We start from the raw sequence: 12459 nt of genomic DNA on the forward strand, positions 1-12459 counted from the left end.
AAGAAAAACAGGTGTAAGGCATGAAATCCTTAACTTTAAAGTCTAATTGAAAGGAAGTCTAGTAACTCAGGAAACAATTGAAAAATCAGAGAGAAAAGCATTTTAGTGTGATATATTTGAGAATTAAGAATTTAGAAATGGAAAAAGTCAAAATGAGCCAGAGAAATTAGGGTCAGTGGTCCATGCCCTCTTTTTAATCTATATATTTCCAATAAATTCAGTTATATGAACTAACATATGTTTAGAATTAGTCAGTAGCAGTAAAATAATTTTCTAGTGGTTATAGGCTAAGAATGGTAGCAACAGACAAAAATGTTCCTTCAAATGGGCCTTTGATCTTCTGCGTCCGAAGATTAGTTCATGTATATTAGGAGCCATCATTTATAGCTGTATGACAGTAGCTAGAGAAGTACATTAAAAATAAATACAGTCTGTTTTGCTGTAGTATGATATATGCATTTCTAAAAATCGTTGTTAGGCAGATTTGTGCAATAAAAACTGCAGAGTTTTATGGGGAAAATAGGATTAGAAGCATAACACTCAAACTTTGTCAGGGATATATTTAAAAATAGGTAGAAACCTATTAAAAACAGTAACACTATTATGTTAAATGGTTAAGAAATACATAAATACTGCCGTAATGTGACACTTTACCTTGAAAAAGATCTGAAATTTGCCTGTGGAATTGGACTTTGGCAGGGTTGCAGCTTGTGAGTTATTGTGAAGTAGTAGAGGAGGGTGACAGGAAATCCAGCAGAATGTCTTAATCCCAGATGTGGAGAGGTGTGGTTCGTAACACACGGGGAACTGAGACAGCTGGTAGGTGTGTAATGTTTGTACAGTTCGGGAGGTGTGTTGTTCGCTTTAGCTGACAGACAAATTCTCATTTACAGAACAAGCACTATAGCAGAAGAGGTTGCACGTATTTGTAATTTCTTTTCATGATGTGAATTACCAACTCTCAAGTTTAAAAGGTCTTAATTCTATACATTTATTTGTCCTACAAATGTAATTATTTTTTGTCGGTTGCTTTGGGCTGACTAATGTTTAGCAGGCTCTGTACAATCACCTTGCTTAGTTAGGTATGACTGATTGTAACCCATTCCTATTAATGTATTTCACATCAGACATTAATTTTTGAGTAAGTAATTTTTCTCTGTGATATATTTGTTAACTGAAAAAAATAAGTTAAAAAAATTTTCCCCTTAGAAATGTGATATTTTTGTTCCCTTTAGTTTACTTTAGTTTGAAAATTATCTTTGGAAACTTGACTTTATGTACTCATTTGGCACAAATACTCCCTTAATGTGCACTTGAGTCCTTATTTTTAAAGCTGTCAATGGATGGCCCTGATATGTGCCATAAATAATTTCCTGGGAGTAAAGCATCCCTAAACCAGAATGTTGTGGGGTTTTTTGTTTGTTTGTTTTTTGGCTGATAGAACATAGCATACATATAGAAAATATGGTTGTTCCCATTATACTGTGTTGGTGCTAGAGAATTACATAATCATTTGTAAGACCCTGCTATTAAATATGGAAGATTTTATAATTTGAAGGCATTTATAAACTGACATGCAAGTTGAATGTTTGAAGAATTTTTCAGAATTTGTTACTAAATGTAAATTTGAAACTCTCTAATTCAGAATTTGGCATAGTTTGAAGGAATTTTGGCTTAACATTGATCCTTGTAACTGTTTATAAAGAAGGACTTACCAAGTAAAATATATGGTAGATCAAAAAAGGTATAAAAGGAATATTGATGTTCTTAAGAAAACAAACTATTTTGAAGCGCTTTAAAAGCATATGTTGGGGGTTGAGCTTATAGCTCAGTGGTAGAGTGCATCCTTAACATACATAAGGTCCCGGGTCCAATGCCTAGTACCTCCACTAAAAAAATAAAATAAATTTTAAGAAAAGCATATTTTAATAGATAAATTAGTCTAATGCCATTTAGAATTTAAAAAAAAATTTGTATTAATATCATCTTAGCTCAGTTACAGTGGCATTCTGTTCAACTTTGCTTACAAAATATTTAAAATTCAGATTAGTCTTGATTCTATTCATTTAAAATTCTTAAATATACATGGTACTGAATTCCAATTTTTTTAAAGCTGATTGTATCAGCTACCAAGAAAATTAAATTAGATTCTGTCTTTCCAGTAAATTCTGGTCCCTAACCCCATTAACAAAGCCACTATTCAGGAAGGCAAGATTTAAGCTTGGGTTGAACAGTTTTGCAAGTGAGGATTAAACGTGTTTGGCAGACACTTTCAGGGAAATTTTCTTATTGCCCTCATGGGTGCATGAAAACATTGATGTCTATCAGGCCTTTGTTTCTATTATTTCACCATATGTGAAGTTTTTAAAAAGAATTCTTTCATTATTTATAATGTGTTAATGCTGTAGAATTCTTTTGAAGGAGAACACTGAAAGAAAGTTCTTTCAGACGAATATTTAATACACTCATTCAACAACTAAGCTTTAGTCAGATTAAAGATACCCCTTTCCTGTGCAGATTGTGTGCGTTGTAGTGGGGAAGTGTACGCTTTCTTGGAATTTGCCCAGGTGGTCTGTGATGTATGTAATCAGTGGCGTGAGACTGTTTATAGTTACTTTTTTAAAAAAGGTAAGTAAAAAGATTACTTAATAGAATGAGTGAGCATGTTTCCACAGAAGCAGACAGAACAGAATTAAATGTCAAAGCATAAATATAGATTGCTGTGTGTAGAGAGTTCTCTGTTTATTGAAGTTCCTGGGCTTGATTCATGCCTTTTAGTATCTTTATTATATTTCATCTGGCAAGCTTTAACCTGTGTTTTGGTAAATACACAGCTTGCCCTGTGTTCTTAGTACAGTTGTGTTTGTGATCACTTGATACAATGGCTGCCACAAAAGAGGCATTCAGCAGATGCATATTAAATGGATTTGTTGTCCCACACTTCAGACTTGCTCTCAGCCTGTTTACTTGTCAGTGGGCATTCTTTTCTTAATCTCCAGTAGTCTGTCTTCAGCCTGTACCACTTTTGGAAATGGTGCTTATAAAGGCAACTTCACCATCTGTCCCAGTAGTTTTCGCACTACTGATCCTTCCCACCTCTCTGTAGCATGGGAAACTGGAACTAATTTATTTGTCCATATATTTATTTCTTCAGTAATCTAAAGCATTTTGTCATCTTCAGTGCTAGTCTGTAGTCCTTTGTTTTCCTACTTTCTGTTCCTTTTTGCATCGATGCTCTCTCTCACCTTGTTTCTCTCTCTCATTGATACCTTCACTCAGATGTTCATTAAGCACTTACTGTATGCCAGGATACATTGATAAATGAGCCTCAGTCTGATACTATCCCTGAAGTAGCTCACAGTGAACACTTTCCACTGGACCTCACCCTTCCTATTTCCAGTTTCCTTCTACTTCCTACCTGGTAGGAACTATCCTGTCAGCCAGGCTTCTTTTTGCACCCTTCATCTGAGATGCTCTTGCTGCAGTTTTCATCCTCACTGTTGTCCGAAATTGTCCTTACTTTTTTTGTGGCCTACTTACTATGTTAAAGTTCGCTATTCCCTATGAATTATTTATTTATTTTTTTCCTCTTCTAGCCCATACTGGTCTCTTATTTTTTTTTAATTTATTCTGTTCTTATGTCATTAATGAATTAATAAATTTTTTCCTCTTAATACTTTATGAAACAATATTCATTTTGTACCCATCTAATTAATAACATTCTTGGTAGAGACTCTCATGCGTTCTCCAGTAAGGTCTATACCCCCCAAAAATGTTGGCAGACATTTTGGTTTGTAGAGAATACTTGATGGCTAGTTTTTGTTTTGTTTTGGTGGGGAGAGGCAGTTAGGTTTACTTATTTATTTATTTTTAGAGGAAGTATTGGGGATTGAACCCAGGGCCTCATGCATGCTAAGCATGCACTCTACTACTTGAGCTATGCTCTCCCCTGCTAGTTTGTTTTTTGAATGAAGAATGGTTTTTCTTTTTTTGAATGATGAAGATGAGATGTCCATTGGACAACAGAACTGAAAGACTCTACTGCTCATTGTCTTTGTAAATTTAGATTTACTGCGGTTCAGATTCAGTACACTGCATTTGTGCTTGTGGCAAAGAGATTCTGGTTGTCGTAATATTTGTATTTTGTATCTAGTACATAGTTGTTTAAAAAATGAATCTGAAGCACTATGAACTTCAAAAACTTCATGATGTTTAAAGTTTAAAAATATTGGTAGAAGGTAAAATGAGAAGCTTCTATTTATTTAAATATCTTTCAATACAGATGGTTGGTAGCTAAGAAGCATTTGCTTCTCTGCTTATGTATAAATATATATGCATTGTGTACCAATTTTGCGTGACAGATGAATACACAGCCATTTTTGGAAAGACTTCAATTGAGATGTGTTCAGGATGTACTTAGGAACATTTTAGGAAATAGATCAGGCTGACAGGAAACTGGAAATGTAAAATTTTAAAAGCTGGTTGAGAGTGTCTCAAGTGCTAATTTGGGAAGGCATTATCAGTTTATTTCAGGAAATACACATTTAAAGCTTTCACAAAGGGCTGTTTGGAGGTAATGCTGTATTATTAGTGAGGAAAAGGCATGGATAGGCTTGTGTACTGTTTGGTCATCTAGAGAAGAAAATCTTGATGGAATTGTCATTGCCTCTAGGTTTGTTTTCCAACAATAAAATGATGTGTAAATCCTAACCTGAAGCACAATTTTCAGTCAGGTAACAAATGTACCGTGCAGCTAAATAAAAATGTATTTCTTCAGAGTTTATTGTTGTTTAGAGAATGTTTTTCATGTTTTGAAGTACATTGTACTAAATGATCATTTCTTCTTTCTACTTAAATGTGCATGTTAGGTTAGAACAATACGTAATTTCTTCAGATACTTCAGTTTCAGTTATGGGTTTTCTTAACAATGGGAACACCTGAGTATCCTGTTGATTACCATACAAAGATAGACATTAATAAAGAAATATAAAATAGAACCTAACATTTAATGAGTTCTTTCAGGCTATTTTGTGTCATGAAGCAAATTAAGTTTTTTTAATCCAATGTTTTTTTTAATGTTCTCAACTTAAGAATTGTTATATTTTGTAATGAAGCTGAGTTATGCTAGACGAGACCACAGAGTCTGATCTGGGTTTGAGGATGAATGGACATGATTCCCTACTCCCTCCCTGTATTTCATGAAAGGTTACATGAAAGTTATGGTTTTTCTCTGTAGTTTAGCTGACTGCAGAAATTAAATGCTATTCATTTTTCTCTGAAAACAGAAAAAATAGATTACAGTCATATTGCTAAATTCTTATCTTCTTCTTTTTGCTATTCTAGATTAAAGAGTCTATTGTTGGGGAAATAAGACGGGAAATTGTAAGTGGACTTTTGGCAGCAGTATCTTCAAGTAAAGCATCTAATTCTAAGCAAGATATTCCTTAAGTGAAATTTATAGGTAAATTTTTCTGAATTTCTTTGTTTAGCTAAATTAAATTAGTACTTAGTTTTTTAATGCTTTTTTGTTTTAGCACACAAGTCTGTTTAGCTAAATTTTGATTTTTAGAATGTATATAATGTTACCCTGCGGTGTAAAAACCTCGTAAACCTCGTTTTGTAAGCAAATCAAATTTCATAATCTCAATCCTCCAAGGCATTATTGATGTTTTATCATTTTATTAAAATTTTATTATAGTAAATAAATTCTGGAATTAAGGATATCAAGACCTTCAGACCTGAGTGTTGTTTTGATAGCACTGGTTATAATGTTATTTCAGATGTACAATTTATAGATCCAGATTTCAATTAATCATAAAATTTTAGTATTTTTCTGTCTTTTAAAGAGACATAGCCTAAGTTCCATATCTAATCAAGTCATAATTTGTAAAGGAAGATCTTTTATATATGTAGAATATTCTCATCCTTCTTTTAAAGACCTTTTCATAATAATTGAAAAATGGTTAATGTTCACTTTTCTCTTTTAAGGTTGACCTGGGTCCTATTAGCTGTGTGATACTGGAGTTCTCAGATACACACTGGTGGAGGTGTCATTTGTGCTTCAGAGGATACTTACTGCTGAGCTGGGCTACTGTATACAGTGTACAATGTTTATTTCTTCTGTGCATATCTTTTTAAAAAACATAGAAACTTAGGCACTTTGCTGACTTTATTTCTTTTCTAAACTATCAAAACTATAGCCATTTGAAAAGCCTAATATTTATTTGTATGTCAATATTTTCTAGTTGATTCCCTATATAGAATTAATTTTAAAACTTGAAAACTTCCAAACTTAACCAACTTATAAATAACATATTTCTTCAGACTGGCTTCTTAAAACACTGACCTCTGTGAGGTATTTACTGTGCAATAACTGATTCATTTTTTGAGAGCTTGAAACAACCAATGATTTTCCCTCCACTGCTATTAATTAGTGTCACTTCCAAGAAAAAAATTTGTTCTGTTGTAAAAATTGCTCTTAATTCTTGAGGAGGTTACTAATAGCAGTAGGATAGAATTATGTTACCTACAACTACTTAATGTTCTTACACTGTAAGCATTGTTACTTTACCCAAGACAAATGTAATATTATAGCTTATGTAGTTTTGTGGTTTTTTGGAAACATGCCTTATGTTAAACACTATGTACTTTTTGCATTGTCCAGACTTCTTTATTATAAGGAGATGTTTCTTCTTTTTTTCAGACTAAATAGTAGAGTATTGCCAAAATAATGGGGCCTGTGACTTGAATGGATAGAAATGAATAAGCTGGCTTTGTTTTTTCCAAAATGGAAGTAATTTAGATTTTCTTTTCTCATAATAAACAGTTTTAATTCAGTTTTAACCAGTGAGAACTGTTTTATGGGGGGAAAAAAAGGGAGGTGGTTTCCTGTTTGGTTTTATATATGTTAAATAAATGTGTAAAGTAACAGCCAAATGTTATTGGAATTATTCCTTAGCATTTATAATTTTCAACTCCTAGTATATTTCTTTGTGTGAAATTTTAATCAAAAGTGGTTGAAATGTTAACAGTATACTTTGAAAGAATATCTAAAAGGTTTTTTAAATGTCTGAATTATCATACAAAGGCTGATTTCTAAAAAAAAAAAATTAATAAAGTATTTATTTTGCCTAACATGTTTTTAGTGGTTTCTTTTCTTGAACCATAACGTGAAGAATTTGGATTGGATTTCATGAGTAACAAATAAGGTCCAGAAGGGTTGGAGCATATAACCTAATGGACTGAAATTTTCTTTTCCTGAAGAGGCTTTACCATGCTTTCAAAAATGCAGTTAAGACTAGACCACCCTGGAGAAAGAGCTCATACTGATGCCTCTTGGTCACATCTAGTTCTGTGGTCCTAATGATTACCATATGAGGCTAAATAAGACATTTCTTTAAAATGTACTTTTAAACTACAAAGAACAGACATTAAAATATTATATTATTCTTTGGTCCAGATTAGTCAGCATTTTAACAACTTGATTCTAATTATAGTAAAATGATACATATAAGCCAAACACCCAATATTAGTAATACAGACATCAATGATTTTAACTAAACAGCTTTGTAGCCATTTATAGTTCATTTCTGACAATACAAGATACCCAGAGTTTGATCATCAAAATTTGAGGTAAAAAATTTCAATAGAGTAGAGTAGAAGGAGAGAGAATTTCACAGACAAGCAAAAACTAAAAGAATTCAGGAATACTAAACCTATCCTAAAAGGAATATTGAAAGTTCTACTCTAAATAGAAAAGAAGCAGGAAGCTATAGAAACAAGAAAACCATAATTGGAATTGTGATAACTACAATGAGTTCCAAGAGAATAAACATGAAGATTTAAAAAAAAAAAATCAAAATCATAAAAAGTGAGAAGGGAGCAAGAAAATACAGATTTCTCTCTTATTTTTTTCTTTTGAATTAGCTTGTTTTTGGGGGTTTTTTCTTTCTTTCTTTTTCTTTTTTTTTTTTTTTTGGTTTTTGTAACATCTATCAATAATTACTATAAACATCAGTGGACTAAATGCTCCAATCAAAAGACACAGAGTGTCAGATTGGATAATAAAACAAAAGCCTACAATATGCTGCCTACAAGAGACCCACTTTAGAGTGAAGGACACAGATAGATTGAAAGTGAGAGGATGAGAAAAGATATTTCATGCAAATGGAAGTGACAAGAAAGTGGGAGTAGCAATACTCACATCAGATAAAATAGATTTTAAAACAAAGGCCATAAAGAAGGACACTATATAAGATCAAAGGAGCAATACAAGATGAGTATATTACACTTGTTAACATATGCATCCAATAGAGGAGCACCTAAGTATATAAAACAAATACTAACAGACATAAAAGGAGAAACTAATGGGAATACAATAATAGTAGGAGACTTTTAACACCCCACAAATATCATTGGACAGGTCTTCCAGACAGAAAATAAGGCAACAGAGATACTAAATGACACAATATAACAGTTGGACTTGGTCGATATTTTTAGGACTTTACATCCCCCCAAAACAGAATATACATTCTTTTCAAGTGCTCACAGAACATTCTCTAGGATAGACCACATACTTGGGCACAAAAGAAGCGTCAATAAATTTAAGAAGATAGAAATTATTTCAAGCATCTTTGACCACCATGGCAACTGCAGAAAAACAAATGAGAAAAAAAACTACGGCATGGAGACTTAACAACATGCTACCAAAAAACCAATGGGTCTATGATGAAATCAAAGAATTTAAAAATACCTTCAGACAAACAACAATGAAAACACAATCACACAAAATCTATGGGATGCAGCAAAAGCAGTCCTAAGAGGGACGTTCATAGTGATACAGGCCTTCCTCAAAAAAACAAGAACAATCTGAAATAAACAACTTAACCTGCCAACTAAAAGAATTAGAAAAAGAACAAACAAAATCTAAAGTCAGTAAAAGGAAAGCAACAATAAAGATCAGGGAGGAAATAAATAACAGAGATTAGAAAACAATAGAAAAATCAATCAAAGCAAGAGCCATTGTTTTGAAAGAGTAAACATAATTGAGAAACCTCTAGCCAGGCTCACCAAGAAGAAAAGAGAAGACACAACTAAACAAAATAAGAAAATAAAATGGAGAAGTTACAACTGACACCACAGAAATACAAAAATATCATAAGAGAATACTATGAACAACTATATGTCAATAAATTGGACAACTTAGAAGAAATGGACAAATTTCTAGACACATACAGTCAACCAACTCTAAATCAAGAAGAAACAGATCATCTGAACAATCACTAGATATGAAATAGAATAAACAATGAAAAACCTTTCTGCAAACAAAAATGCAGGACCATATGGCTTCACTGGGGAATTCTATCAAACATACAAAGAAGAGCACATACCAATCCTTCTCAAACTCTTCCAAAAAATTGAAGAGGAGGGAATACTCCCAAACTCATTCTATGAAGCTACAATCACTCTGATACCAAAGCCAGAGAAAGATACTACCAAAAAAGAAAACTAAAGGCCAATATCATTGATGAACATAGATACAAAAATACTCAACAAAATATTAGCAAACAGAATCCAATAACACATAAAAAAGATTATATACCATGTTCAAGTTGGGTTCATCCTAGGGACACAAGAATGGCTCAACATGTGTAAATCAATCAACATGATCACCACATCAACAAGAGAAAGGGCAAAAATCATGATCATCTCAATAGATGCAGAAAAAGCATCTGATGAAATTCAACACCCATTTATGATAAAAACTAACCAAAATGAGTATAGAGGGAACATATCTCAACATAATAACAGCTATTTATGACAAACCTACAGTCAGCATAATACTCAACAGTGAAAAGTTGAAAGCCTTCCTGCTAAAATCTGAACAAGACAGGATGCCCACTCTCACCACTTCTATTCAATATAGTATTGGAAGTCCTACCCACCGCAATCAGGCAAGAAAAAGAAATCAAAGAGAAGAGGTAAAACTGTCACTATATGCAGATGACATGATACTATATGTAAAAAACCCTAAAGGCTCCACACAAAAACTACTAGAGCTGATAAAAGAATCCAGCAAGGTAGCAGGATACAACATTAACACAGAGAAATCAGTGGCATTTCTTTACACTAACAATGAAATATCAGAAAAAGAAAGTAAAGAAATAATCCCTTTTAAAATTGCATACAAAAAATAAAACACTTAGGAATATATCTGACCAAGGAAGTGAAAGACTTATACACAGAGAATTACAAAATACTAAGGAAATTAAAGATGACTTAAAGAAATGGAAAGATATCCCATGTTCTTAGATTGGAAGAATTAATGTTGTTAAAATGGTCATACTACCAAAGCAGTCTATAGATTTACTGCAATCTCTATCAAATTACCCAAGACATTTTTCATAGAGCTAGAACAAATAATCCTAAATTTTATATGGAATCACAAAAGACCTAAAATTGCCAAAGCAATACTGAAGAAAAAGAATGAAGCTGGAGGAATAACCCTCCCACACTTCAGACAACTCTATAGAGCTACAGTAATCAAGACAGCATGGTATTGGCATTAAAAACAGTCATATGGATCAATGGAACAGAATATAAAGCCCAGAAATAAACCCATGGACTTTTGGTCAATTAATCTTTGACAAAGGAGGCAAGAACATACAATGGAGTTAAAGACAGTCTCTTCAGCAAATGGTGGAAAAACTGGACAGCTGCATGTAAATCAATGAAGTTAGAATACTCCCTCACACCACAGACAAAAGTAAACTCAAAATGGCTTAACAACTTAAACATAAGACAAGACACTGTGAACCTCTTGGAAGAAAGCATAGGCAAAACATTATCTGACATAAATCTTAGCAATGTTCTACTAGGGCAGTCTACCCAAGCAATAGAAATAAAAGCGAAAATAAACAAATAGGACCTAATTACACTTACAAGCTTTTGCATAGCAAAGGAAACCATAAGCAAAACAAAAAGACAAGCTATGGAATGGGAGAAAGTATTTGCAAAAGATGAGTGAAAAGGGCTTAATTTCCAGAAAATATAAACAGCTCATAAAACTTAATAATAATAATAAACCTAATTCAAGAATGGGCAGAAGACCTAAACAAGCAATTCTCCAAGGAAGAAATACAAATGGTCACTAGGCACATGAAAAAATGCTCAGTATCACTAATTATCAGAGAAATGCAAATCAAAACTACAATGAGGTATCACCTCACACCAGCTAGAATGGCCATCATTCAAAAGTCCAAATGATAAATGCTGGAGAGAATGTGGAGAAAGGGAACCCGCCTACACTGTTGGCAGGAATGTACTTTGGTGTAGCCGTTATGGAAAACAATATGGAGATTCCTCAAAAGACTAAAAATAGACTTACTATATGACCCAGAAATTCCACTCCTGGGCATACATCCAGAGGGAACCCTAACTCAAAAAATATATGCACCCCAATGTTCATAGAAAAGAGCAGAAAGGAAATGCTGGGACTGAGGACTCACTATGAAAGAAATACATACTGTTCTACAAGTCCCCATGGTCAGGGTTTTTCAGTCATAGAAGCATTTCCTCACCAAACAATTTAAGTCAGGCTATTAATGATTTCCCCAACTGCCTCCTGTGTTCCTTTAATTCTTATTATTAATTGGAAAGTATCAAGTACTTTGAAGAACTCTGCTTTGCTGCCAACTTTGCTATAATCCATAAACCAAGACATATTGCAAATGAATGGTTATCAGTTTCACCAATGGTCCATGTTGAGTTCCAGGTCGGTTATTTTTAATGAAGTCAAGCATTCTGTCCCTTGGGTTTCTAAAAATAAAAACGACCATTTATCTTGAGATAGACACAATCCAAAATTTTTGAAATGTTAAGCTTGCTTTAGAAAACTGTCCCAAAAATCATGAGAGATAATGACAACTGTGTATGACAAACAATAAAACCCCCAAATTCTGTCAGGTATAATCCCAAAGCATTTTTTTAGAGTAGATATTAACTTCCTAGTAGTCTTTACTTGGTTCATTCTGCCTGTAATGCCCTTAATTAAAAAAGGAAATGAGCGAAATAGCTGATCTTTTGTGAAATGTTCTACTTCTTTAGACCCTGGATACACATTTGACAGAAATTATTTGTAGAAAAGCACAGTAGCAGTGAAGGAAACTTCATCCATTATCAAAAATTATGTGAGTTACAGAACACAGTTGCTCTTTTCTTCTCTTCTTACCTCTTTCCCTTTATGACCTAAAAATTCTTTCCATACTGAGGGATCTCTTGAACCCCACTTTTCTGCAAACAAAGAGAACATAGTTTTCTTCCTCAAGTCTGTGCATTATTGTATCTGATCCTGGATTAAAATATCATAACTGGATTAAAATATAACATTTTGTCAACAAATGCCCCTGTCAGTGTCATTCTAGTCCGAACACTGAGTCTGAGATTCAGATTATGTAAAAC

At 33.2% G+C, this 12459-nt stretch overlaps 1 protein-coding gene across 5 annotated transcripts in view; it reads left to right on the plus strand.

Annotated features, from left to right (window-relative positions):
* ITPRID2 (ITPR interacting domain containing 2) overlaps positions 1-7134 on the plus strand; it is a 41338-nt gene extending 34204 nt beyond the window's left edge. For all 5 annotated transcript variants that reach the window (XM_064484952.1, XM_064484951.1, XM_064484953.1 and 2 more), the window contains 2 exons: positions 5344-5461; positions 5989-7134. In XM_064484952.1, the coding sequence (XP_064341022.1) occupies positions 5344-5448 (105 nt within the window). In that variant the 3' untranslated portion in view covers positions 5449-5461; positions 5989-7134. The remainder of the gene's footprint in view (positions 1-5343; positions 5462-5988) is intronic.
* Positions 7135-12459: the final 5325 nt, after the last annotated feature.

Source organism: Camelus dromedarius, chromosome 4 (assembly GCF_036321535.1).
Source record: "Camelus dromedarius isolate mCamDro1 chromosome 4, mCamDro1.pat, whole genome shotgun sequence".
Taxonomy (NCBI): Eukaryota; Metazoa; Chordata; class Mammalia; order Artiodactyla; family Camelidae; genus Camelus; species Camelus dromedarius.